Genomic DNA, 27907 nt, shown 5'->3' with positions numbered 1-27907 from the left:
TGCAATTAGTAGTTGCTAGATTTTATTCTTGTTGTCAATTTTCTATGCTTTCCTTTTATGCCTTCCAAGTGTTTGATAAAATACTTGGAAGGATGTTAGAGTAGATTTTGCTCCTCTTGGCCTAGGTTGAGTAATTGGAGACTCTTGAGTTATCCAACTCTTTTGTTGATTGATAATTGAGAGTTGCTAATTGACTTGAATACCACTAAGCTAGTCTTTTTTATGATTTGACTAGGACTTGTGGAATCAAGTTGATTATATCCACTTGACTTTCCTTCATAGTTAGAGGTTAACTAAGTGGAGGCAATGAACAATTCTCATCACAATTGAGGATGATAATAAGGATAGGACTTCTAGTTCTCATACCTTGATAAGAGCTTTCCTAATTGTTAGTTTATCTCTTTTGCCATTTACATTTCTTGTTCATCATTTCAAAAACCCCAAAGATACTTCATAGCCAATAACAAGAACACTTTATTGCAATTCCTAGGGAGAACGACCCGAGATTTGAATACTTCGGTTATTAATTTTAGGAATTTGTACTTGTGACAAACAAATTTTTGTATGAAAGAATTTTAGTTGGTTTAGAACCTATACTTGCAACGAGATCTTATTGTGAAATTCTAAACCACACAAAAATCCCAATCATCAGGCAGTAGCACTGGTAGTGGCAATGGTGCTGCTGGAGGGGCACCAACATCACCACCTAGTCTGTCGCCTCAGCAGGACCAGGGGGATGATGACGACTACCAGGATTTGTCGTCATTAGGATTTTGTTCCAAACTATTGGATTTATTTTATTAATTTGACTTTTTATTACATACACTTGTTGTTTAATAAAATCATTATTTGGTTTCTATGATTTAGAATTTCTTTACTAGTTGTGTAAAAAAAATTAAAATAATAAATTGAATTTGACTACTAATTGTGTTAAAAAAATTGAGTTTACCGTCAGATTTACCGAGAAAAATCCGACGGTAAGTCGGCACAAAACAATATAGTGTGTCGCCAAAATTACTGGCAAAAATTTTTTGCCGATAACCAAATAGTTTTTTGTCAAAGAATATGCCACAGAATCCGCCAGTAATTATGGGCAGATTAAAAAATCTTATGGTAATTAGTTACCGTCAAGGGTTATATCGTCGGATTATTTTCGACACTAAATTCAATGGTAATATATTTACCGAAAGATTATTTTTGTTATTCTGTCGGTAAATCCGATGATATTCATCATTTTTTCTTATAGTGATTGTCAACATATTTCAAGTAGATACATTTTCTGAATTTAGGACCCAACTTTGTTTTTTTCTCAAGATTTGAACATCACATATACAGGGTATCTGAAGATATAGAGAGAAGAATAATCCAATGACTTGCCTTGCCACATCTCCATTGGTGTTTTTCAATCCAATTGTTGTCGATGGTGATCGATTGATCAAGTAGCAGGCTATTTTCACTACTTCTTCCTAGAAAGATTTGGCTAATCTAATAGTTCACAACATAGCTCAAGTCCTTCCAAGAAGAGTTCTGTTCATCCACTCTCCTACACCATTTTGCTGAGGAGTGTATATCGCTATGAGTTGCCATTGAATGCCCTCCTTGTAAAATGCGATGAAATCACCATATGTATATTCTCCTCCATTATTTGTCCTCATGCACTTGATTTTCTTTCTAGTTTCACCATATGTGATTTCAACTTCTTGAATACTGGAAACATATCTAACTTCTTCTTGATGAGGAACACTCATACCCTTCAATAGTAATCATCTATGAAGGAGAGAAAATACTTTGCTCCTCCTAGTGTTATCACAGGTGGTTCCCATGCATCAAAGTGAATCAAGTCTAGTATGTGCTTACTTATGGCAGTAGATCTTTCGAACTTTATTTTGTGTTGTTTGCTTGTCACCAGTGCTCATAGAAAGGTAGATTTACGAATTTGAGCCATGAGAAAATATTGCTATCTACAAGAACTTGTAGACACGTCATGACTTGTGGCCTAGCCTACGATGCCACATCATCGACATCACTTCGTGATTTAAAGATGCAACCGCCACCTCTGCATCTTGGACTGTATCTCCAAAGAGTAAGTAGATTGGTTATTAGCCTTTTGGCTTTTATGATGACACGAGCACCGCTTGACACCTTTAAGATTTCAGCTTCAATATTGATTTTGTACCTTTAAGCATCCAAGATCCCAATAGACAATAGATTCTTTCTTAGGCTCTTTATATGTCTCACACCTTGAATTATATGTATGGAACCATCAAACATTTTGATTTTTACAGTATTAATACCCACAATTTCCAAAGCATGATCATCTTCCACGAACATAGATCCTAATAAAATCGGTTCATAGGTGCTAAACCAGTTTCGATGTGAAGTCATGGTATACGTTGCAGCACCATCCATTAACCAAATATCAGTCAGTCATCCACCACATACACAACCAATCACTACTTTAATGCACAAGATGTCTCTATGTTAGAAATACTTGCAACACATCCTTGTGAAGTTGTTGCATCAGTGGTAGCAAGTAAAGTTCTTTCTCTTTCGAGACTTTGATGTGTCACAACACTGACTCCCACTAGAGCCACATTCTATTATTTTTCTCTCATTATTAACAAACCTTCTGCTTGCCTTGAACCCTTCATTCGATCATCGTTGTTTTTACACCTACTTTCTTCTTCAAGAATAGCGGCAGCGACATCATCAATCAGAGTTAATTGGTAATATTGTTGTTGGTAATGTTGATGATAAATTGATCATACAAATATGGTAAGCTTTAAAGAAGAAGCTCGACATGTTCATTTTCTCCAATTTGACAGTCCATGATTGTTAGTTGTGAAATAATGTATTCAGATTGTTGATATGCTTCGTGACTAATGTGGATTATTCATGTGAAGAGTATAAAGCCTCATCTTGAAGAATATCTTGTTGTGTAGTGAATTGGCCTCGTACAGATTCTTGACAATACGGAGTTAGCCATTGCCATGTGTAAGTTGGCAACAACATTGCCATCGATCTCTTTCCAGTCGTCATTGGCAATACCTGCAGGTCTGTCTTGAATTGCATCTAAGCAATTTTCCTTCTTCAAAATTATCTTGATCTTTAGTTTTCTAAGGGAGAACTTACTTTTGCTGAATTTTTTATCTTAAATTTTGTTGTCATGGTACTAACATAAACCTGCTCCTTTACAACGGAAATATTATGAATCTAAAGTTCTAATACCATTGTTAGTATCAAAGTAGTAGAACAAAATAATACAATTAAAATTTAAAGATGAGAAAATAAATAAAACTAAACACAATAATTGATTTTTAGACAATTTTAAAAATATTATTACTATATAAAAAAATTATAAACTCTCAATTATAAGAAGAAAATTATAACAATATTTTACATGTGTATAAAATAACAGACACACTAACACTTTAGTTACACTGTCTCGCTCTATGACAATACACACACCCCTTGGGATTCCATATACACACTCACTCTCTTTTGTAATTGTTGCTCACTTACACTTCTTTGCCCTTCTTAATTCTTAATTTTGTGCATTGTCGGAGTACTACACATAACACACACATATGAAGAGTAAGGCAGTGATCATTACAATATCATATCTAACTCTTTATTACAAACACACACATGAAGAGTAACGCGATGATATTTACAAATAGCATACCTATCTCTTTATTACAAAACACACACACATACTCACATATGAAGAATAAGGCGATAATAATTACGAATATCATATCTATTTCTTTAATACAAGCACTACTTTCCAAAGTTCTAAACCATGCATGCTTCATACTTATTATTTTTAAATAATTTTCTAAAATATTCACTACCAACTCTTTAATTTGATGACAACTCAACATTTCTTGCCATCATATAATTATTATGCTCGAAATAATTTTTTAATTAAAATATTAATTTTGATATTCAAATATTGTTATAATAGAGCCTCAATGACATAAACGAAGTGTTTGTTGAATTGGAGACCATAGGAACACGCTTTATTGATGTAAGTTTGTTTCTACTATTTATGCCATAAAAAATTTACATTTATATGTGTGAGATCTCTTATTTTTATTGATTTGTAATTTTTTGTTCTTTAATTTTTTAGGCGTTTCTCTTAAACTTTAAATTCAATATAGTTGTAGCATTTCATATCTATATAATTGTTGGGAAAAATAAAGGCTCAAACAAAAATCTGTCTAATTGCAAAATCACCAAAAATATAATTTTTTTCATAATCTGTGCAATTAGATAGACAATACCAAATATATTCCAAGCAGTAAATATAATGACAGATATTAAATAATCAGACACTAGAATTTTAATATTAAAAAAACTTCAAAAGAGGGACAAAAATTCATGAGATTTAATCCAGTAAAATCTTTCACTATCAAAATAATGGGTACACAAATAGTCTTTTTAGTAGCACTAGAACATCTCAAAACTTATAGAATCAACATAAATTCTCCATAAAGTGGGTATCTCAAATCAGACAAAAGAAAAAAAATACAACTAACAAGTTATATCATAGTATTCATTTCTACACCAAAAAAAACATATTAAAATTTCATAAAAAATAGAACAAATTTACCAATTCAATCCGATAAAAAATGACATGTCTTTTTCCTCCAAATTTCTTCTTCTCCTTCGACGATAAAAACCCTCCTCTCACTGTTTCATTTCTTTCAAAAACAGTTGAAAGAACCTTAACACACTCTCTTTTCGGTGGCTTATTAGCCACTTCTTTTTTTATTTTTTTTATTTGTTTTTAACTTGTGGTCCCACTTAATTGGAGATTCACTAAGAATAATGAATCTTTATTGTACAAGACAAGAAGTGAAGAGCAGCAAGTGTGGAGGAATAACTCTACCCTGATCAATGTTGAGTACAAAATTTATATAATATGTAGTTAGATTTGTATTTCCACAATTGTACAAATATAATATGTATTTATATATAACAAACATGTTGGTCATAAAAAGTTTTTAGTAATCTAAGTCCAGCCAATTCCTATTATACGTAAATGCCCTCTTGTTTCTTCTTATTCTTTCTTCTTCTTATTCTTTGTAGGTGCCTTTTTTCTTTATCTTATTTCTTCTAATTCTCTTGAAAGATTTGCACTACAGTTTTGTGTTTTTGTTCTAGTGTTATTTTTTGTTATGTTTGTATAGTAAAACTTTATGTATTTTATAGTAAAAAATATAACCAAAGGTTCATATACTTAGTTTAATGTATTTATGTTTTGATAAATCACAACCATAAGATTTGAGAATTTATACGACAACGTTGAAAGGAATGCAAAGGAACAAAAATATTTAGTCTGTGGTTTTAAAGGTATTTAATTTGGATAAACAACTTAATTAAATTCTTTTTAAAAAAATAGTTTAAACAATAAATAACTATATTAAAAGTAACTCATAAATAAATTATTTTGTATTTGGATTTTTAGTTTTAAAGTTGCTTATTTTATAGAAATGTGATAAAAATTAGTAATATTATAAGAGAAGTCATTTTTTTAACTTCTCTATAAACTCCTAAATAGTTTCTTAAAAAGTTGCAATTTAGTTTTAAAAATTGCACCAGACATTAATATTACTATTGTTTATAAATCAAAAGTTCAAAAAAATTACTTTTAAATCTTCCCAAACGGACCCTTAATCCTTTAGGATTTGGGTAAAATTCTTGTCAAGAACTTAGACTTATTTCACTTTTTCTCTCACACACACAAAAAAGTGTTTTCAAGTTTTGAGATATACCTAGAATTTGAACAAAGCTTTTCAAAATTTTCTAGCATAAACGTTTTCTATTTTCATTTTCAATATTTGATGTTTCTACATAAAAATGGATTCAAATTTATAGTTGAATACAAGTCTGTCCATATTTAAAGGCCAGTACATTTTGTGAAAGCTCTTATTCCAACGTCCAAACAAGAAAAACATTAAAAAAGCAGCAAAATTTGCAGGATAGTGGGATATACAAGGCACATCAAATAAAATAAAATAATTTCAAATTAAAGCTCTTAATTAATGTTTGCTTACATGCTTTGATCTTATCTTGCAGTGAAGGTTGAAGTAATTACAGCAGTAGAAGGAGGTGATGACAAGGTGCTAGTAGCACTACCCTGTGAAGATGTGTTTGTGTTGTATGTAGATGTTGTCTTCATATTAGAGTTATTAATTTCCTGTTTCTTTCTAACTTTAAGGTCCATGATGTCAGTAATTAAGGCTGGTTTTGTTATCTTGCTGTCGTCGACAGTCATTTCTCCGGTGAGCATCTTGACTACCGAAGACATCGAAGGCCGGATCCTTGGGGAGTCTTGAGTGCAAAGAAGGCCAATCTTGAGGAACCTACAGGCCTGCTCGGCGTCAAATTTTCCGTTTAGTGATATGTCTACGAGTGCGACCAATTCGTTTCGCTCGTACAGATTCCATGCCTGTAAAAGAAGAAGATAAAATTAGAGAGAAGGTCCAGCAATCTTGTATAATGCTGTAAAATAAGATTACACTATGCAATGAAACTCAAAAACCTGGCAGCCCAGAAAATAAAAATATAAAGACAGCAGTTCCATTGTTCCATATTATGAATAAGTTAGGAAGATTTCCTCAGAAAATAGTCATTTAACTCTGTGAATGCCAATATATTTATCAAGGAGAAACCATATTATGATGTTTCATTATAGTCCTCAGTAAATCCCTAACAAAACAGTCTTCACTTACACTGAATTTAATCTTTTGGATACCATGGGAAAATTATCAATCTTTGAAGGACTATTTTGTCATCGAGCTAATCATTCAAGGATCAAGATGATGTTTTAATATCGTAATTAAGACTAACATAGGCTGATGAGTTACGGATGAAGAATTATAAAGCTTCTACATTTTCCATTTTAATTTAAAGCATAACTCTGCTACCATTCATATTTTTACTTAACGTTTAGGTAACGTGTGAAATTTGTCATGGGTTGGATTAACCTATATACTATAACACTGAAAAGTGTGCAAGCATTACAGAAAAAATAAGGAGTTTAACTAGTAAATATGGAGAACGAGCACAAATATTTTATCTTAGGGACTTCAATTCATGTAAGTACTCAGAAAATGAATGATGAAGATTTGAAGAAACAAAGTGATTTTCAGAATTATTGATTACAATTCAATGCAATTAAGCAATGTGAGACATCCATACCCTTTCTAGGAGAAATTGTTCTTCCATAGGTAATCTTGAATTTGTGTTACATGTTCCACTCACTATCTCCACAAGGAGGACACCGAAACTGTAAATGTCCGCTTTTCGTGTCAGCTTCCCGCCTATTGCATACTCCGGTGCCAAATAACCTCTGAACAGAACAACAAACAGTTAAAAACCTGAAACAAAATCATTATTTTAAGGAAGATTATATGCACATGCAATAATTTAATTGAAACATATAAATTTTCCATTATGACGAACTCAGGTAGTGTTGTATTTCCATATATTGAATTTTTTTAAAATGTAAATACTGAGAAACTGAGGCTAAAGGATCAAAGTCTTCCAATTACAATACTTACAGTGTTCCTGCTACCCGCGTGCTGACATGAGTCATGTTTGCTGGAATAAGCTTTGCAAGACCGAAATCTGAAATCTTGGGAGTAAGATCCCGGTCAAGTAGAATATTACTTGCTTTTATATCTCTATGAATAATATGAGGCCTTACTTCCTCATGAAGAAATGCTAGCCCACGCGCGACCCCAATGCTTATTTTACATCGAGTTTGCCAATTGAAGAGAAGGCTAGTGTGTTCACCTGAACCTGAATAGAGGGGGGGGGGGGGGGGGATGATTAGAAAAGCATTAGAGTAAGTTTGAGCATCAATGACTTGATAGTAATAAAATTAATTTCATGAAGTCCTTTATTCTTAACTTCCCCTTATGATAGATTCAGTTTTGAGAAACTAAGGAAATAATGTTGCACTCCTAACAGTTAAGTTATAGTTTTCGACTAGGGATAAACGGTCGATCCAACAGATAGTTAATCAACTGAAAGGAAAATTCAGTTACCTAGAAGACTTTGCGCGAGGCTATTTTTCTCGAGATAATTGTAGACTAATATTCTATTATTTCTTTCCACACAACAACCATATAACTTCACCAAATTTTCATGCTCAACTTCTGAGATCACATTAATCTCTGTCAAGAATTCCTTCACCCCTTGTCTGGATTCCGCCGAAAGAACTTTTATAGCAGTAAGTTTTCCATCTTTAAGTTGTCCCTGATTATCATCATCCACGAACTATCGTTAGCATCTCATTGAAAAAGTAAATAAATAAATAATGATTCAAGAAATACTTGGAAGTGGTCCAGATTACCTTATACACAGAACCAAAACCACCCTCTCCAATTTTATTGGCTGGACTAAAATCCTTAGTAGCATTTCTTAGTTCTTTGTATGTGTAAAGTCTAACATGTTGAAGACCAGATAAATCTGTTCACAAGGATATTCAATTAAAATCTAGCAGCATATGCAGATTTTGTTCAATATAAAAGATCATAGATATCTGAGTAAAATTGTACTCACTTCCTAGTATATTTGGTAAATTTTACCCTATTTAAAAAAAACTACATTGATCTAACCTAAGATTTAAGTATTATTATACTCAATACCCTTATATTTTGTTAAAAAGACATTAGTGTAAACTGAACAAATATAAGGGTGTCACAATGAATTTTAGCAAACCTCAGGGATTTTACTATTTTAGGACAATATGCACTAGATATGTTAACAATACCGCAGCTTGAGAAACTAAATCGAATCTGAGAATCCGCAAGAACTATTCCATTTGGATATAGGTGAATGTAGTTTGCTGTAAGATGTATTTAAGTTACCTTCATCAGTTTCTGGATGTGATTCTTGTTTTGCTGAAGATGAGATCTTACTGAAGAAAGGAAAACAGGTCATGACTGAGTGTAATTCTCAGAAAGCAGCTTTCTAATTTCAAATGGTATCAACAGCTTCAAATAATAGCCTGGTTGAAAGTTGAAACCATCAAAATGCGTCAAAGATCTTGAAGAATAATCAAAGGCAAAACAAAGTATATTCATGGTTTTCTATAACAGATAACACACAAAATGTGATCATAATTGATACCAAAGCACCAATTTTGCAACTATAATTCCAGACCCAAAACCAGATTATAAGAGGTTCTGTTCATATAAGATGGTATTGTTCTTGTTAGTGAAACCAAAGCCTACCTATATACACTAACAACAGTAACAACAACTAACATATATTCCTCAAAGAGTAAAGACGAAATATTACAAAAATGTAAATAAAAAATGCTACTTTGCAAAGGAGAAAATAGAAACAAACACAGAGAACAAACTCATAATTGAAGGGTATCCAAAGCAAATAAACAAAAGATTAATGAAAGAGCAAAAGTAAAAGATGAAACAAACCTGAGAAGAAACTTGATGAAACAAGTAGGAATAGAGAGAAGGAAAAGAATAAGGTCTTTAGTCAAGAGAATTTTGAGAAGCCGTGATTATGGGGTTGTGTTCTCGCCTCTTTGATGGGGTTAGTTAATAATTATAATTAATAGTATGGCCTATCAGCTATGGTCCCAATATGAATGCTTACTATGACCATGTTCTTGACTTCATGTAGCACATTGTAGCCATTAATGTACGCGTACTTAGTTTGAAACTTCATTTCTCTATCTATATACCACAAACTGTACTTTTTTACATAACATTTGTTTAGGGTGTTTAATTTTGATGCATCATCACATAGCATTCAGTTTTTTAAGAAAATATAAAAAATAATTATTTTTATTAATTTTATATTATACAATTAAATACACGTATAAAGTTTTTACTAATAATATATTAAAATTAATTTTTTTGTTTACGACAAAATAGAAATTCTATGTTGTTGTTACTTTGTCTGTTTGCATGTGCCATGTGTATGATGGAAAATGGAAAATGGAAAAACAGTTCTAAGTGGAAGATGGAAAATGGAAATATAGATACTAGTCAAATTTGATATCCCAATCTAGCAACCCTTAGCTTTGAAAAGTGAAAGTATTGATTAATTAAATATATTATGGCACATGATTTTTCCCGTGAACATTTTGTGTTTTATTTATTAAGAAATATTTGATGGTATTGACTTTGAAAAAAAATAATTAAATTTGTGAAACTTATCTATTTATTTGTAAAGGTATTTAATTTTGATCGATGCTCCTTGCAAAGGTGGCAAAAGAAAGGAGTTAAAGGAATTTTTTTTTAATAAATAAAATAAATATTTTATTTATGAATATAGATAATTTGAAGTGTTTTTATTGATTTATATTGTATTATTTATCTCGTTTACAGTGAAAAATAAGTGTGTGCATATCTCGAGTTTACAATAAATGAGATAAACTATGTGTCATAACACTGTAAACGAGATAAGATACGTTACGAATTTCACGTATCGTGTTTGCACACGTGTTATGACACATAGCTTATCTCGTTTACAGTATAAACGAGATATACACACACTTATTTTTTTTACATTGTAAATGAGATAAGGCATGGACGCGCTTACATAAGAACTCGTTCACAGCGTCTCAAGTGTCACTTTCATTGCACCTTAACCTTTATTTCTCCCTTTGTTGGACGTTTTTCTTGATATTTTTATATACGTGGATGTTATGACACACGCAGATGCACGAAACGATGACATCAACGAGACACATTGACGGAGCGATCGACTTTCAGGTTAGTGTTGTTGTTTTTATCTTTTAAATAAATAAGCTTATAATTATAGTTAAATTACTTTTATAGATTTAATGTTATTATACAAGAGTATAGAATAGATTATATTTTGGTAACATAAAATAGGTTAGTTGGCATGTTATTAGCATTTGTTAGGTAGTGAAATGTATTCTTAGTAAATGTTAATTAATTTAATTTAATTTATTAGTTAAATTAATTAATCATGTTTTCTTATTTCTTTAAATTGAATTTTATATTTTTAATTTTAATTCTGAATATGTTAGATAACTTGTTTTATTGGGTACTTGTTGCAAGAATGTTGGATAAGTTTTTTAATTTTTTTATTTTTAAAGTTAATTATTTTAAAATGTGAAATAATTATTTATTATTATTTTTACCTTTTTATTTTGAAATAAAAATATTTACAATTGAAATAGATTTGTTATTGAAATGTTTTATTTTTTAACAAAGACCTCGCTTACTACTCCCTAGGCGAGTGAGCCACACTCTTGCACCACCGGATGCCATTCTCCCTTACTTGAGGGAGGTTGGGTATGACGACACGGTATAGCTCAAGGACTTTATTTTTGACAACTCCCTGAGTATTGCAGCCGTGGAGTGTTGGCGTCCAAACATCCACACTTTCCACCTGCCTTATTATGAGTGCACCGTCACCTTGGCTTATGCACTCATGGATACCCAGTGAGTGGGTAGTTGCATGATTTCTACACATGGTATCAGCAGCCAACCTGGGAGTAGGTAGAAAAGCTCTTCGGTGCTAGGCCTCCTCATGCTCAATAGCAAAGGATGTAGAGGAAGGAGTCATTTTCCATCAAGCTGACTAATACTCTCGGTTATTATTTTGAATTGTAGACACACATTTTCTATGTTTGATATGGGATTGCTTGTTGGTTTAAACTATACTCACGATTGGATTTATTGCTAAATTCTATACCGGCAAAAAATCTTTCATCACTCGGTACCTAGGAGCTCTCATGAAGCTGAATGCTAAGCTGTTTGATACAAAGCCTTTAGAGAAAGAACCTCCATTGCTTTTCAAAGAGCTTAGTACTTTGGTTCAGCAGAAGCTACCTCAGAAGCTTCCAGATCCTGGACGCTTTCTGATTTCTTGCACCATATGCACCATGACCTTTGAAAAGGCTCTGTGTGACCTAGGGTCAAGTATAAACCTTATGCCACTCTCTGTAATAGAGAAGTTGGGAATCTTTGAGGTACAAGCTGCAAACATCTCACTAGAGATGGCAGACAAGACAATGAAGAAGCCATATGGCTTAGTAGAGGATGTTCTGGTAAAGGTTGAAGACCACTACATCCCTGCTAACTTCATAGTTTTGGATATCGGAGAGGATGAGGATGACTCTGTCATAAGTGGAAGACCTTTTCTAGCCACTGCCAATGCTAACATTAATGTGGCTAAGGGAGAACTAACTCTACAACTAGGGAAGGATCACATATTGTTTAAGATGCCTCATCCTAACTCTCCCTCTGAGAAAAGAGAGATAACTGTGCAACACCTAGTGTTCCAACCCTCTCTTTCTTTGCAGAGCTTTACAGAGCCCCCAAACATCAATTTTAAGTTTGGTGTTAGGCAGCCATCAACAAGCTCTAAGCACAAAGGTACTAAGAAGAAAGTACCTAAAGGCTGGAGGGACAAGAAAGTCCTCACTGAAGGCCTCTCACCTGGCATGAGAGTTGTCTTCACTAAGAAGTCAGTCCTACCACATACAGTGAGTCATGTCCTGTCTCTAGAGCATGTAGAGCTTATTCATGAGAGGACAGGAAGAAAGTTCACTGTAAGGGGCGAAAATCTGAGCCCATACTCACCTCCATAAGGAGCTAACCGTCAAGCTAATGACGTTAAAGACGCATTTGTTGGGAGGCAACCCAACCTTAATTAATAATTTCTATTTTCTTTTCATTTTATTTTTTTTAAAGTTTTGTTTTTAGTTTCATAATCATGTGAAGCAGTCAGAACAGAGACAGAATAATTCAATAGTAAAAACAGAACACTCTGAATAGAGTGTAGCTGGAGTTGAATGCCAGCCAGGGAGCAATCCCTGGGCGTTCAACACCCCCAATGGGCAGCACAGCTGGCGTTGAACGCCAGCCAAAGAGCAGACCCTGGGCGTTCAAACGCCAGTGCAGAGGGCAGGGAATCTGAATTCCCTAGCCTCTCAGGACTAGTGGGTTCCACAGCATCTTTACCTACCCCACCTATTCCTTCTTACTTTCACACTTCCCTATAAACCCTAGCCCAATCACATTCATATCACTTCTCCAAAACCATCATAACTCCCACCAACCCCCACCCACATCAAAATCAAATTTTCCACGTAATTCCCCACCCATGACCGAACCTACCCTACCTCCCTCCTATAAATACCGCTCTTCATAACCCTTTATACACACACCTCTCATATACACTCATAAGCCCCATGGCCGAGCCTTCTCTCTCCGTCTATCCCCTTCTATTTTCTTCTTCTTCTACTCCATTTCTCTCTTTTTTTTTTATTTTTGTTCGAGGGCGAGCAAAGTTTTAAGTTTGGTGTTGGAAAAGCCTAGCTTTTTTTCTTTCCATTACCATTCATGGCACCCAAAGTTGGAGAACCCTCTAGAAAGAGGAAAGGAAAGACAATAGCTGCCACCTCTGAATCTTGGAAAATGGAGAGATTCATCACCAAAGCCCACCAAGACCACTTCTATGAAGTAGTGGTAGAGAAGAAAGTGATCCCTGAGGTTCCTTTCAGGCTCAAGAAGAATGAGTATCCAAAAATCTGAAGAGAAATCCGGAGAAAAGGTTGGGAAGTCCTAACCAATCCCATCCAAGAGGTTGGGATCCTAATGGTGCAAGAGTTCTATGCTAATGCATGGGTCACTAAAAATAATAACACTAGTGTGAACCCAAATCCAAAGAATTGGAGCACCATGGTCTGAGGGAGAATCTTAGATTTCTGCCCAGAAAGTGTGAGGTTGGCGTTCAACTTACCTTTGATGCAAGGAGACCCATACCACTACACTAGGAGAGTCAACTTTGATTAAAGATTGGATCAAGTGCTCTCAGATATCTGTGTGGAAGGATCACAGTGGAAAAGGGATTCCCAAGGCAAGCCCATTCAACTCAGAAGGCTTGACCTAAAGCCCATAGCTAGAGGATGGTTGAAATTTATCCAACGTTCTATCATCCCTACTAGCAATCGGTCATAAGTGACTATTGAAAGGGCCATCATGATCCATTGCATCATAATTGGGAGTGAGGTGGAAGTACATGAGGTGATTCCTCAAGAATTGTACAAGATAGCTGAGAAGCCTTCCACCAATGCAAGGTTGGCATTCCCACACCTCATCTGTCATCTATGCAATTCAGTTAGAATTGTCATAGAAGGAGACATCTTTATTGAGGAGGACAAGCCCATCACTAAGAAAAGGATATAGCAAACTAGAGAGCATGCACAAAGCCTGTGCATCCACTTCAGCATGAAATCCCTGAGATGCCTCATGTATTTTCTTCCTCAAATCTATTGGGATCAATGGCACACTTATCTTGGAGAATTAAACACTAACATGGAGCAATTGAGGTTGGAGCATCAAGGGCATGCCACCATCCTCAATGAAATAAGGGAAGACCAAAGATTCATTAGAAACGATCAAAGGACTATGAGGGGAGAACAACAAAGACAAAGGAGTGACATGAAGAGATCAAGCATCACATTGGATCTTCAAGGGGGAGCACTAGCCGCTACCATTAAAGGTGGATTCATTCTCTTTATCTCCTTTTTCTGTTATCTTTTTTCTATTTTCTGTTATGATTATTGTCTGTCTCTTGTTCCTGTTACATGACCATTTGCATTTATACCTTAAAGTTGTAAAATATTCCATATGTCTTTCACCTTGCTTAAACGAAAAATTTTATTTGAAAAAGAATTGAGAGATACATGAATTTCAAATTTATAATAAGAATAGTTCAATTATCTTGATGTGGTGGCATTGCTTTTGTTTTCTGAATGTATGAATAAACAGTGCATATTTGAAGTTGAAATTTTAGAATGTTGGCTCTTGAAAGAATGATGAAAAAGGAAAAGTATTATTGGTAATCTGAAAAATTTAAATAAATTGATTCTTGAAACAAGAAAAAGCAGCAAAAAAGCATGTTGCAAAAGAAAAAAAAATAATATATGCATGCGAAAGGCGAAAATAAATAAATAAATAAAAAGCACAAAAAGCCAATAGTTTTTTAAACTAAAAGGCAAGAGCAAAAAGTCAATAACCCTTTAAACCAAAAGGCAAGGGTAAAATGATCCAAGGCTTTGAACATCAATGGTTAGGAGGGCCTAAAGGAATAAAATCCTGGGCCTAAGCGGCTCAAACAAGTTGTCCCTAACCATATGCTTGTGGCGTGAAGGTGTCAAGTGAAAAGCTTGAGACTGAGCAGTTAAAGTCGTGGTTCAAAGCAAAAAGAGTGTGCTTAAGAACTCTGGACATCTCTATTTGGGGATTCTAGCAAAGCTGAATCACAATCCGAAAAGGTTCACCCAGTTAAAGTGTCTGTGGCATTTATGTATCAGGTGATAATACTAGAAAAAAAAGTGTTTAGGGTCACGGCCAAGACTCTGAAAGTTGTGTTTAAGAATAAAAAAGAACTGAACTAGGAGAGTCAATAATATCATCTGGATTCTAAGTTCTTAAAAAGACCAACACTTCTGAGTTTCAATGGATAGTGAGATGCCAAAACTATTCATAAGCAAAAAGCTAATAAGTCCCGCTCATCTAATTGAAACTAAGCTTCATTAAAAACTTAAAGATTTATTGTATCTTAATCTTCTTTGTATCCTGCTATGTTTTTAGTTGCTTGAGGACAAGTAACAGTTTAAGTTTGGTGTTGTGATGAGCGGATATTTTATACGCTTTTGGCATCATTTTCATATAGTTTTTAGCATGTTTTGTTTACTTTTTATTGAGCTTTTATAGGTTTTAGTGTTAAATTCACATTTTTTTATTCTACTATGAGTTTGTGTATTTTTATGTAATTTCAGGTATTTTCTAGCTGAAATTGAGGAGTTGGAGCAAAAGTCTGATTCAGAGACAGAGAAAGCACTACAGGTGCTGTCCGGATCTGACCTACTTGCACTCGAAAGAGCTATTCTATAGCTACAGAAGTCCAAATGGAGCGTTCTTAATGGCTATGGAAATCTTACTTCCAGAGCTTTCCAGAAATGTATAATAGTCCATACTTTGCTTCGGATTATAAGGCCCAAAACTGGCGTCCAATGCCAGCCTCCTGCCCATTTCCAGGCGTCCAGCGCCCAAAGAGCAGAGACCAGCGTCCAAACGCCCAAAGAGGACCCCCTAGGCAGCGTTCAACGCCCTAAAGGTTCCCTAGCATGCAAATCTCATCAAAGTTCAGCCCAAACACTCACCAATTTGGCTTCGAAAGTGGATTTTAGCACTAAAAATACTATTTTATCCTTACTATTTATTAGTTTAGTATTTAAGGGATTAGATTCATGTTATTATAACATCTTCAACCACTTTTACACCATATTCAAGTTTTATCATTGTATTTTCTTTCAGTATGAGTTTATAAACCTCCTGGGTTGAGGGGAGGAGCCCTGCTGAGTTATATGAATTAATAAAAGTATTACTATTTTTCTTCAATCCGTGTTTGATTAATTCTAAGATGTATACTCATTCTTCAACATGGTGAATAGGATGACCAGTGACAATCAGCTCTGTTCATCATACTAGGACCGCGTGCCTGATAACCACCCGTGTCTACTTGGGTTCGTGTGAATACTTCAGTGAAAAACATTGAACCACCAGCTTGATTATAAATCTCTCAGACGACTAATCCACAACTTCGTTGGGGACTTCTCGAGACACCAATTCAGCCGATTTAGGCGAGATTAGGGTCTTTGTGGTAGAGGCTAGAACCCAAAGATACAACATTCTCTGATTCAGAAGATCCAACATTGTTTGTGGCGTTTTGAGTAGGATCATTAAGGAAAATGGACTGTACGAGCTTTACCCTCAATCAGAATGGATCCACACTAACCCTGGAGTTCAGATCTGGAGGAGTATTGACGATCTCTCAATAAAGGCGTTGATCACATACATCCTGCTATTAAAAAAATCATTCACAAGCAAAGAAGACAGTAATACCAGAGTTAATTCAGAAAGACAAAGCAACTCCAATCCTTAACCAATTCCTTATCTCTATTACATTCCAATTCAAAAAGTATTTTATACCCCCTTTTTATTTATTTCTTTTACATGTCAATCTAGTTTAGATCTCACAAATACAAATTAAGAATAACCTTTTGATCCGCCTAAGACATGCAAGATAACCATAACTTGTTTCAAACCACAATACTCGTGGTATCGACCATGACTCGCTCAGGTATTACTTGGACGACCCAGTACACTTGCTGGTACAACTGTACGGGGTGTGGGGATTCGTGCACCATTAATACACTTTATTTCACCACTAATCTGATTAACTGTCTTCTGTAATTTTTAAACTTTTTCTTTCACTTTTGTTGCACCCTCTGTAAGCTCAATCATATTCTGATATGATTATTTCCATGGCCTTTCTTTAGATTTAACCTCTGTCCCCACATTTCTTAGTTTTCCTTTAATTTCGTCCAGCCAAACAAAATATTCACATCGATGTTCAGCATTCTGAAATTTTGACATAGTAATTGGAAGGGATACAGAAGAAAAGAAATGGATGAATCCCTAAAGCCAGTAAAAAAATGCAACGCAATTTGAAAACCTACCTCCCATAGAGGACATCGCAGAAACAATCTGTTTGGATTCCAGTCTGTTCCAGACTTTAGTACCACTACTTCAATCTCGTGCAAACATTTGCCATTGTTGTAGTTAACTTTCTTCCTGTTTCTTAATAACGAAGATCCACTACCAACAATGCTGCCACAATTTAAGGATAACGAGCTCGATTTTTTCTGGAGTGAACCCATATTCTTCCCTATCCGTTAGGGTTTTAACACAAAGCATCTTCTTTCTGAAGATAAAAGAGATGGAGGGTTTCTAATTAATTTTCTTTAATAATTTAAACACAAAATTAAATAGTTTATTCTGTGTTGGCATCAAGGGGACACTTCACTCACAGCCACATTGCTAGCAAAGAACAAAAACCCCTACGTGTCCACTTAAACTAACCAAACCACATGCCTACGGTCAAAAGGGTGGATGTGTCTACCGGAGTATATAAATACTATGCAGGCATAACTCATTAAATAATTCAAGTATAATTGTATCCAGCATATTAATTTTCAAGTGTATTTTTGTCCCTTCCTTTATTTTATTTAAATATCAGCAGTAACTTTCAATAATTAATGACCCATTGAAAGATCAAGGTGTCCACTCTCCAGTCCAATGCACAAACCATGACTATCGTCTCCGTTAGATAGATTGGACCTTTCAGATTCATCTCAGAACCTATTACATTTCATTACCACAAAACCATGAATACCGCCGCCTTTAAGGTTGCTGTGGTGGGAGGTGGAAGTATGCACTTTACTCATCTTATCTATTGCCAACTGATCTTACTTTAATTTCTTTATCTTTCTTTATTTGTTCATCTTTTTGGCTTCTAGTGCTTCCGTTGATTAAAATATTGAAGTTTACAAAGTAAAACAATAATAATGTCGATTAATTATGTTAAAATAAAATAACCAAAAAATGGATGTTGGCAGTTTCAGGAGCTGTGTGTGCATCTACACTCGCCAGAAATGGAGTTTCAGTCACTCTCTTTGAGTCAGCTAGAGGCCCTGGTGGACGCATGTCCCATAGAAGGTTTTTGTAATCATTATTAATTTATAGATTTTAAAATTTGAATGGCTCCTATTCTGTGTAATAACTGGTTTATTATTTATTTGTAGTAGTATTTTGAAGCTATTATCTTTTTGTTGTTGAATTTTTTATCTATATATATATTTATTTATTCATGAAAATTGCTTATATTGATTTATGATAAAACTTCTGCATCCTGTTATTGTTTTCTTTTATGAGGTTGTGCTATTTGGTTTTGCTTAAAGTATGCCAGAGTTAAAAATTTTAGTTGCTTAAAACAAGTTTTAGTGGAAAATTCTTTCATTGGTTTGATGGTGATTGAAAGAGGATCCTAATTTTGTTTGTTTCTGTGGAATCCAGGGAGAAAACTGAAGATGGGAAGGAGCTGAGCTTCGACCATGGAGCTCCGTTTTTCTCGGTTAGCAAGCCTGAAGTGCAGTCTATTGTTCAAGAGTGGGAGTCAAAGGGTCTTGTAGCTGAATGGAAAGAAGAGTTTGGCTTGTTTGATTTCCACACTCGTAAATTTAACAATATAGAGCAGCAGGTTGAAATTATTCTTCATATGTTTAAATTGTTTTTGCATAATAATATAAGATAGGGTGTTGTCTCAGTTTTTCTTGTTCATTGATTATGCCGTGTTATACTTTCATTTTGTATAAATGTTTATGGTATTTTGGTTACGGGATAGAAGTTGGATGAAAATGATCATGATTGAAATCATCCATGAAAGTTTTCACTCAATTCATATCCTCCAGCCAAACATGCCCTTAGTGTTGTCAATGCTCATGATGTGTAACTTCCTCTGCATTGTTAACATCTTTCCATCATGTTTATAAGTGATGTATTGATTTGGATTGGATTCATGTGCATATATCATTTGTTAGAATAATTGCTTCTCTAACTTGAATATCTCTTAGGTAGGATTCAGCAAGAGATTTGTTGGTGTTCCAGGCATGAACTCGATATGTAAAGCATTATGCAATGAAAGTGGTATCTACTTCTATTTACGACTTAGTCTTTTTGTTCACAGTTCACTGTGGACCTAGTGAAGAGCTTATTTACTATGTTCTCATCATTAGGTGTGGAAAGTAAGTTCAGGGTAGGTATTGGAAAAGCTGAATGGTTGGATGATGAGAAATTGTGGTCATTGACGGGTGTGGACGGACAAAATCTTGGTCAGTTTAAGGGGCTCGTTGCATCAGACAAGAATATAGTCTCTTCTAGAGTCACAGAAGTCACAGGACAGCCGCCACCACTTGGTATGATGTCTTTCTTTCATCTCACTTTATTCTTCCATGTTCAAGTCATTCATGATTCATTATCCTTTGTGGGGACAATATTGTGCTCTTGTAATAGGTCTTCTTCCCAAAACTTCAGTTGTGAGCATTTTAGATGGTATGAGCCAATTGTCATATCTGTAAGTTGCATGCTAATATACATTTGCGTTGAATGGAACTTTCTGTCTCTTTTTCATTAAATCAGAATTTTCAGTATGAATGAACATAAGTAGAAATTGATGAGGGGAAGTATCGAAACTCACCTGATTTCTATACAATTTTTATTATGAATATTCTCTTACTTCAACTGCCATGTAACATGAAATTTACTTATGTAATTAACAGGGAGGACGAATGATTTGGTTCCTGATAGATCAAATGCCAACGAATTAGTCACTAGACGGTCTTTATTTGTCTGTGTTGTTGCTAATGCACTAAAATAGTGTTGACAAAAGATATTTTGGGAACTAATTTGTCACTTGTCAGTTTGTTGATTTTTTAAGGACTAATTTGTTAGCTCATTGATCGTTGGGGTGCTCGAGAGAATATAATTTGTCAGCAGTGATCTTTTGAGGATCAAATTGGTGGTTCTCTTTAATTAACATAAGTTAATTTGGGAAGAGATCAAATTGTCAACTACGCAGATTCAACACAATATTGAAATCAATCTGGAAATGTAACTGTAAGAACTGGTACCTGCACGGAACAGAACACACACACACACACAAATAGAAACAGAGAGATTGATCAAGGTGATCTAACCCCATTACTTTATTGAAACTATGAAATGCAGAAGTACACAGAGATAACGCTGGGCTGTGATTAGAGAGCCAGCCTCTCTCCTACTCGCATTCCAATCCTCACTCCAATTCTGCCCCTCTCTTCCTAAATCTGTTATTCAAATACTCTCCTCCCTCATGCTTCCCTCACCCCTTGCCCATGTGGTAAGTTAGTTAGAAAAATATTCCCAATTGCATTTTTCCTATTCTTTCTGCTGTAGTGAAAAGGCAAGGGAGGAATCTTCCCTTCCTGATTCTTGGAAGCTTCTATTTCATTCTCTCCTGAGCTCACTGACCTAATTGGGTTTGTTACAGTATCCTGGTGTTTCAGCTACTCCTAATAGGCATCCTTATGATAATCACATTGGTATTAAGACAATAATAGAGACACACATTCATATAATGAAAACAGAAAAAAGCTGTTTGTATGCCATGTGTGAAATCAACAATTTTTTGTCCATTTGCTTACCGGCTAATCAACAGTTTTCTTGACAATTGTGTGGTATGCAGATTTCAGTTTGGTGCCAGAGTTGTCGGCAAAATTGCAGAATCTTCCTGTTCAGCCATGTTTTGCTGTGATGCTGGCATTTGCAGAGCCTCTGTCATCAGTAAGATATAGCTATATGCTTCCCAAACTGTCAATGAATTGTTAAAGTTTGATAATTCATGAATTTGACATGAGTTGGACCTATTTCATTAGTCACACTGTTGTTTTGGAAACAATTTATATTTCCTTTTTATGTGTAGTCTAGTACAGTAGTATCTAGTTCTCTTTTCCTAGGGAAAAAATTAGTGTAGCTTGATATCTACTATATAAAAAAAATGAAAAGTGACATGGGAGTTGTTGCATCCAAAAAATAGTAGAATATGAGAACGATATTGCCAAGATAAACAAGTTGAGATGGCTTTTCTAAAAAAAATTTCATGCGGGAAGATATTAGGCATAATCAAGTTGACTTAAAGGCTTTGTTATATCTAATGTTTTAACTTTCCTTCCAAGATCATTTTATCCATGATGTGGAACTATAAGGATCTTGATTCATCACAATGTTACTTATGATTCAGATACCATTCAAAGGCCTCTCTTTCGAAAATTCTAAGGTCTTAAGCTGGGCGTATTGTGATAGCTGCAAGCCAAGCCGTACCACCACGAGGTATGTGATCGATGCTGTTGGCACGTTGTGAGAGGATTTTCTAAGTTCAGATTCCTTTTATTGCTATTTAATTTCTTGTTGGCTTCTTTATAGTGAAAGATGGGTTCTTCATTCAACAGCAGAATATGCTGAGGGTATAATTTCTCAAACTGGAATGAAGAAGCCCTCAGATGCGACACTGAATAAAGTAGCCGAACAACTTCTCCAAGAATTCCAGAGTACTGGAATTCACATACCTGAACCCTTTTTTAAGAGAGCACATAGATGGTAAGTAACTATATATGTATATGCTTAGGTAGCATTACTATATATTTCAGGTTGCACTAAGATGGACAGTGGAAATTGACTCTAAAAGCTGTACCTATTATGCATTTATTTTGTCAGATTATAGAGTATCATCATTTGACTTTACCTCTGGTTGATGTTTATATGATACCAGTTAGCAAATCTTTATCTTGTTACAAATTTTGATCGTAAACAGTCTTTGCTTGTTGTTAAGTCGAGTCGCCTGTTATGGTTTAAGAAGAATATAAAATGACTACGGCAGAGCTGAATATGTGTTGTTTAAGATGAAAGGCATAAGTTGAAATGTTGTTTGTTTTTGTAGGGGAAGTGCATTTCCAGGAGCTAGAGTTGCCCCAGAGGAAAAATGTCTATGGGACAGAAACAAGAGAGTAGTAATCTGTGGAGACTTTTGTGTTAGTCCCAATGTTGAAGGTGCCATAGAGAGTGGCTTGGCAGCTGCATTAAGGCTTAAAGATAGTGCAAGTTGTTTATAGTTGCTCAAACAAGACCATGCCTTTCTTTTGGTTGTTCATTTCTTATTTTGTCTGATCAAAGGTAGAAAAGGTGAAAATATGCTATCTACTATCACTATCTAGGTTTAAACAAAGCTATCTTATCCTTTCCCCTTGCTATGATATTTATAGGGGAATAAGGAACTCAGATAGAACAATTTGCAATAAGAATAGCATTTATTTTTAAGCCATTGCATCATTACTAAATAACCATCACCCATTTTGGCTAATAATATTGCTAATCACACATGATTGTTCAATATAATAATTTGTAGAAATTTATAGAAAATAAATGTTAAAGCTTGAAACTTGTTTATGCTCGGGAGAAGAAAAAAAGCAGCCTGCCGCACAAGTATCCTGCGTTAATGTAGGGTCTGAGAAAGAGCTACATCCAAAGAGTGTAGTTTATGTAACCTAACCTAATAATTATATCCGTAGCTGTTTTCATGGTTCGGAGAAGAAAATTGTTATTTTTTACTAATATTCCAAACTCTTTACGAATATTCCAAATAATGCATAGTCTTGAAAATGTTTTAGAGCTATGTACAGTTTAATTTGAGAATCAAATAAATAAATGAAGAAAAAGAGAAAGCTTATATAATATAATATAATATATTTGTCGTCAATATTCAATTGGCTAGAGTTATTTTATCATATTTTCCATTCGATTATTTATTCCTTTTTCTTTTCCTATTTTACGTTTCCTAATAATTTCATAAAAGGAAGGAATATCCATGTGTTAAGCATCAAGATTTTGTATGTATGTCCCTGAAACAACAGGTGAAAATTTCATCCATTTAGATAATGTTTTGCAGCACCATATCCTCCACTCTGCCACATATATTCTGCCACGTGTCACAGCACCAATCACCAACCTCTTTTCACTCCTAATAATATCATCATACATAGAACCTTGTTTTTGTTGCCCCCTACACCACCAATTGAAGCAGTTTTAGAAGCACAAGAAGAGAAGCAGAAAAGTACAGAGCAATGGCATCATCAGTGATGGCTTCAGTGAGCTTAAAACCTGCACCTTTCACTGCTGAGAGGTCCTCAGTTAGAGGGATCCCATCCCTTTCAAGGGCACCCTCTTCCTTCAAAGTCGTGGCCAGTGGTGGCAAGAAAATCAAGACTGATAAGCCTTATGGTTAGCAATAATAATAACCACTTTTGTTAAATAGACATCAAAGAGGCCTTTATTTTTTTATTTTTATTCTTTTTGCTTATTTTTGTTGTGAATGATTGTAGGAATTAATGGAGGCATGAACTTGAGGGATGGACTTGATGCATCTGGCAGGAAAGGAAAGGTTTGTTTTATTTACTTTTTCTTAACTAAAACATAGTGATAGATCACTGATAATTTAGTCATGGATTCTATTATTATTTTTAATGTAACTAACTTCAGCAAATGGACATTGATATGTCTATTAATTGTGTAAACTATCATTTTTAACTATGAAAAATTTGAACTGCACATAGTTTCTAACTTCTAACCATAAAACAATGTAAATCAACTCTTAGATACTCATCAAGGTTAAATTAATATGGCAAAACTATCCAAAATGTTCGACAAAATTATCCAACAAACTACCGATCCTGGATAATTTTACAAGCAAACCCAATCTTTGATGGGTAGTTAGAATTGCTAGCATTTAGAATTTTGATGGTTAGAAATGGCTGTTTATTCTTTTCTAATTTTAATCTTAATTTTTCTTGTGTATAATTAATCAGACATGGATATTGCTTGATTACTTGAGAGGGTGCCCTTGTTGAGATATTTGAATTGATTTATTAATTATAATTTTGATTTAAACATTTGATTCAACCTTCTAACTATTGAACTTCAATTCAGGGAAAGGGTGTGTACCAGTTTGTGGACAAGTACGGTGCTAATGTCGATGGTTACAGGTACACAACATCTTTTAGAATAATAATTTCAGGTGGCTTTATTATGTGTTAATCGAATTAATAATGAAAATTTTCACTAATTTCATATTTGTTTATATCGATTGTTGTACAGTCCTATCTACGATACAAAGGATTGGTCTCCCACTGGTGATGTCTACACTGGCGGTAAGGAAATTTAATGCCTGAAAATTTCATTAAAATTAGCATGAGCACATAGTAGAGTTCAATTTGCTGATATATCTCTCTAACAAGCTTCATTTAGTTTGTACTCTACAAACCATGGACACTTTGCTGAGTTATCATTTCTGTGTGTCGGACACATTTTAGACACGACACTCATCGAACACGTCCGACACACATGTCTGCTATGTCCAACCGTGTCTTAATAAAAAATAAAAATTCTTCTTCAGATACACTTGGACACACTTAAATACCATCACGTATCAGTCTGTCCGGCCTTATTTTTAACATGTATTTTTTAAATAAATTTAAAAAGAGTATATATTATTAGTTACTAAAACAAAAAATATTTTAAATATTTTATATAATTAAAATAAGACATAAAAAAATTAAAAAATTATTTTATGTTTTAATATCAATAAAATATCAAAATATCATTATAATTTATCTAAAAGGTATTTTATATTTCGTGTCTTATAAGTTTTTAAAATTCACATGTTAGCGTGTCCCATGTCGTGCCGTGTCCGTGTGAGTAAATTGGTCATGGTGGACTCACCTCTGTCAAATAATCCAAAAAAACATTTGCATATAAAATAGAGAGAAAAAAAGGGTTTCATTTTCATGCACTCTAATTAAGTCCCAAATTGGTCCTCTCATTGGGCCCTTGCACTAAAATAGTCATCGAAATCTCAATTGTACCTATTATGTCTTTAAAATTGACGAAAGTTCACTTAGTCTTTGACGCATAATGAATCACTTAATAGAAAAAAACTAAGGGATTAATATGATAAGCTTTTGCCAATCTCAAAATATATATCTTTTTGGGATCTTAATTAATTTGTGGGTGTATAAATTGTAGGTACGACTGGCTTGGCTATCTGGGCTGTGACTCTTGTTGGCCTTCTTGCTGGTGGTGCACTTCTTGTCTACAACACAAGTGCTTTGTCACAATAGACCAAGTGTTATACAATTACATGTAACTAAGATTGAAGGGATATAATTGTTCAAGTACTTCGTGGATATTATGGTTTAATTTCCTTCAGTTTAGATGTATGTATGTTGCGTGTATTAAAAAGGTTACTGCTCCTTGTTCCTCTTTTAATCTAAGACCTCTTACGCAAGTCTCCAATTTTGTTATTGAAAATAACATACATTTCATGTAACGGTAAAACATGTTGCATTGCAGTCTATTTTCTCTTGGAGTTGCCGAAATAAAAAATGCAGCTACAACCTACAATCTATATATTCTGAATTCTTAAGTCAAAGTTAAAAGCACATATGATCTAATAACAAAAACACATTCGAAGTTCAAATTAAAAGGCAATCTCTTCACACTGAATACAATAATCCTACTATCTGTTGTAATATAGATAACTATCAAACATTCCTCCAATCAAAATTATTTGATCAAAATTATTTGGGCGATTCAAACATTTAATGATGAACTGTGCAATTTTTTTAAACTTGAAAAAGTTAACCTTACACGTGTATAAATAGGAGGTATAGTGAGAGACATACACACATACAACTAATAAAAGTATTTCTCTTTATATATTTATATATTCCAACAAATGAAAGTGAATTATCAAGTAATATATGAATTATTTCTGTTATATTGAGATAATAATATTAGTGAATACTAATACTAAAATTTTATATTTATACTTTTTTTTATATTTATTTTATTTTATTTATTTTACAACACGTTATCAGTACGAGACTCTGATAAAAATTTAGGAAGACTTAGGTAATAAATTTTTATTATATCAAAGCTTTCTCATCTTGAATTTAATGCTCTTGATATATTTGGAAACAACTACTTATCATGGATATTAGATACCGAAATTCATCTTGATTCAATGAATCTTGGAGATACCATTAAGGCTGAATATAAAACATCCCAAAAGGATAAAGCCAAAGTCATGATCTTCCTTCGTTGTCATCTTGACGAAGGATTGAAAAATGAATATCTCACACTAAAAGATCCTGCAAATATGTGGAAGAATCTTGAAAAAAGGTATAATAATCAAAAGACAGTGATACTTCCTCAAACTCCAAAATGAGTGGACACACAGGGTGATCAAGGACTTTAAAGAATCTCAAAGTCGATTAGGAAGGAAAAGCAAGGAGAGGTTACTGAGGATGGAGAAAGTATTTAGAGGCAAGAGTTATTAGAAGGGTCTCATAGGAGCGGATTCTCTATTCATTCTAGAACCACGAAGATGTATCACAATTTAAAGAAAGTGTTCTGGTGACCTGAGATGAAGATGGTGCAGCATCGATTGCGTCAAAAGTCTGATGTAACTAGAAGGTGAAGATAGAACATCAAAGACCATCAAGAAGGCCACAACCTCTCAAAATTTTCCACTATAAGTGGAAAAGAGTTGCCATGGATGTCGTAAAGGGTTTGTCAAGGACACAGGTAGGATTTAGTGCGGTCAGGATAAATCAAGTGTGTTGTCGTTAGCACTAGCCGGAAACAACGAGGTCGTTAATTGACATTGATGGATGAGATGCTTGGACAATTTGATTAAGTTGATGACTGGTGCACAAATCCCCACACTTTCGTACAGCTGTACTAGTAAGTGCACTGGGTCGTCCAAGTAATACCTGAGCGAGTCAGGGTCGATCCCACGAGGATTGTGGTTTGAAGCAAGCTCTGATTATCTTGTAGGTCTTAGTCAGGCATATCAGAAGGTTGTTGGATTACAGAGTTTAGAATTATTATAATAGGGTGCTAATACTTTAAGGATATAGTTGAGGATTGGAGTTGTGAAGGTTGTGGTAGGCTTAGAGAAGGGGGGGTTGAATATATGCCTTCCTTTTGAGTTGCATCTATGACCCTTTTAAAACAAACTTTCAATTCTGATTCTGTTTGTACTCAGTAGCAGAAATTTATGAGACAATTTATTTTTGTCTCATGAATATCAGAAAACAGAACACAGCAGAGAAGAGAAAAGCTAACACCAGCATGTATCCTGGTTTAGTTGCCTTGTGCTATGCAACTTACGTCCAGTCTCCTCCACAACAATAGAGGAATTTTCACTATAGTTAAAAGTCTTACATACACCAATTCCACAGGATTTGACCCAATCCTTTCACACTCAAGTTCTAACCTAACTTGACATTGGCTATGCTAATACCTAACTCTTCACTCTTAGTGCTAACCCAACTAAGAAAGGGATACCTAATAGGTACAAGATACAAGACACTTAATCAACCTAA

At 34.3% G+C, this 27907-nt stretch overlaps 3 protein-coding genes across 7 annotated transcripts; 2 read left to right on the top strand and 1 right to left on the bottom strand.

Moving 5' to 3' along the window:
• Positions 1-3547: 3547 nt before the first annotated feature.
• On the bottom strand, positions 3548-9680 carry LOC130942091 (cold-responsive protein kinase 1-like). 4 transcript variants are annotated; one of them, XM_057870778.1, is made up of 8 exons: positions 9456-9680; positions 8886-9025; positions 8369-8484; positions 8061-8271; positions 7572-7812; positions 7210-7360; positions 6063-6457; positions 3548-3568 (listed from the first exon to the last, which is right to left on the bottom strand). In XM_057870778.1, exons 2-7 carry the CDS (start codon positions 8956-8958, stop codon positions 6074-6076), a joined length of 1176 nt encoding a protein of 391 aa, XP_057726761.1. In that variant the 5' UTR covers positions 8959-9025; positions 9456-9680; the 3' UTR covers positions 3548-3568; positions 6063-6073. The 4 variants fall into 4 exon arrangements, with proteins under 4 accessions (XP_057726761.1, XP_057726760.1, XP_057726762.1 ...); XM_057870777.1 differs by lacking the exon at positions 3548-3568 and adding an exon at positions 4385-4895; XM_057870779.1 differs by lacking the exon at positions 3548-3568 and having other exon boundaries at positions 6015-6457; positions 7572-7645; positions 7718-7812.
• An 8380-nt stretch (positions 9681-18060) lies between these two features.
• On the top strand, positions 18061-22779 carry LOC130940927 (uncharacterized). 2 transcript variants are annotated; one of them, XM_057869212.1, is made up of 10 exons: positions 18061-18302; positions 18491-18590; positions 18948-19131; positions 19505-19577; positions 19667-19846; positions 19944-19982; positions 21154-21251; positions 21709-21797; positions 21891-22064; positions 22405-22779. In XM_057869212.1, the coding sequence occupies exons 1-10, from the start codon at positions 18260-18262 to the stop codon at positions 22574-22576; spliced, it is 1152 nt and encodes a 383-aa protein (XP_057725195.1). In that variant the 5' UTR covers positions 18061-18259; the 3' UTR covers positions 22577-22779. The 2 variants fall into 2 exon arrangements, with proteins under 2 accessions (XP_057725195.1, XP_057725196.1); XM_057869213.1 differs by lacking the exon at positions 19944-19982.
• Positions 22780-23483: 704 nt separating this feature from the next.
• Positions 23484-25803, top strand: LOC130940928 (photosystem II 10 kDa polypeptide, chloroplastic). The gene is made up of 5 exons (XM_057869214.1): positions 23484-23741; positions 23843-23901; positions 24447-24502; positions 24615-24667; positions 25542-25803. Exons 1-5 carry the CDS (start codon positions 23585-23587, stop codon positions 25634-25636), a joined length of 420 nt encoding a protein of 139 aa, XP_057725197.1. The 5' UTR covers positions 23484-23584; the 3' UTR covers positions 25637-25803.
• The last annotated feature ends 2104 nt before the right edge of the window (positions 25804-27907 follow it).

The sequence above is a fragment of the Arachis stenosperma genome, chromosome 7 (genome assembly GCF_014773155.1).
Source record: "Arachis stenosperma cultivar V10309 chromosome 7, arast.V10309.gnm1.PFL2, whole genome shotgun sequence".
Lineage (NCBI taxonomy): Eukaryota > Viridiplantae > Streptophyta > Magnoliopsida > Fabales > Fabaceae > Arachis > Arachis stenosperma.
Note: the sequence above shows the minus strand (reverse complement) of the source record. Positions and strands in the feature narration are given on the sequence as shown.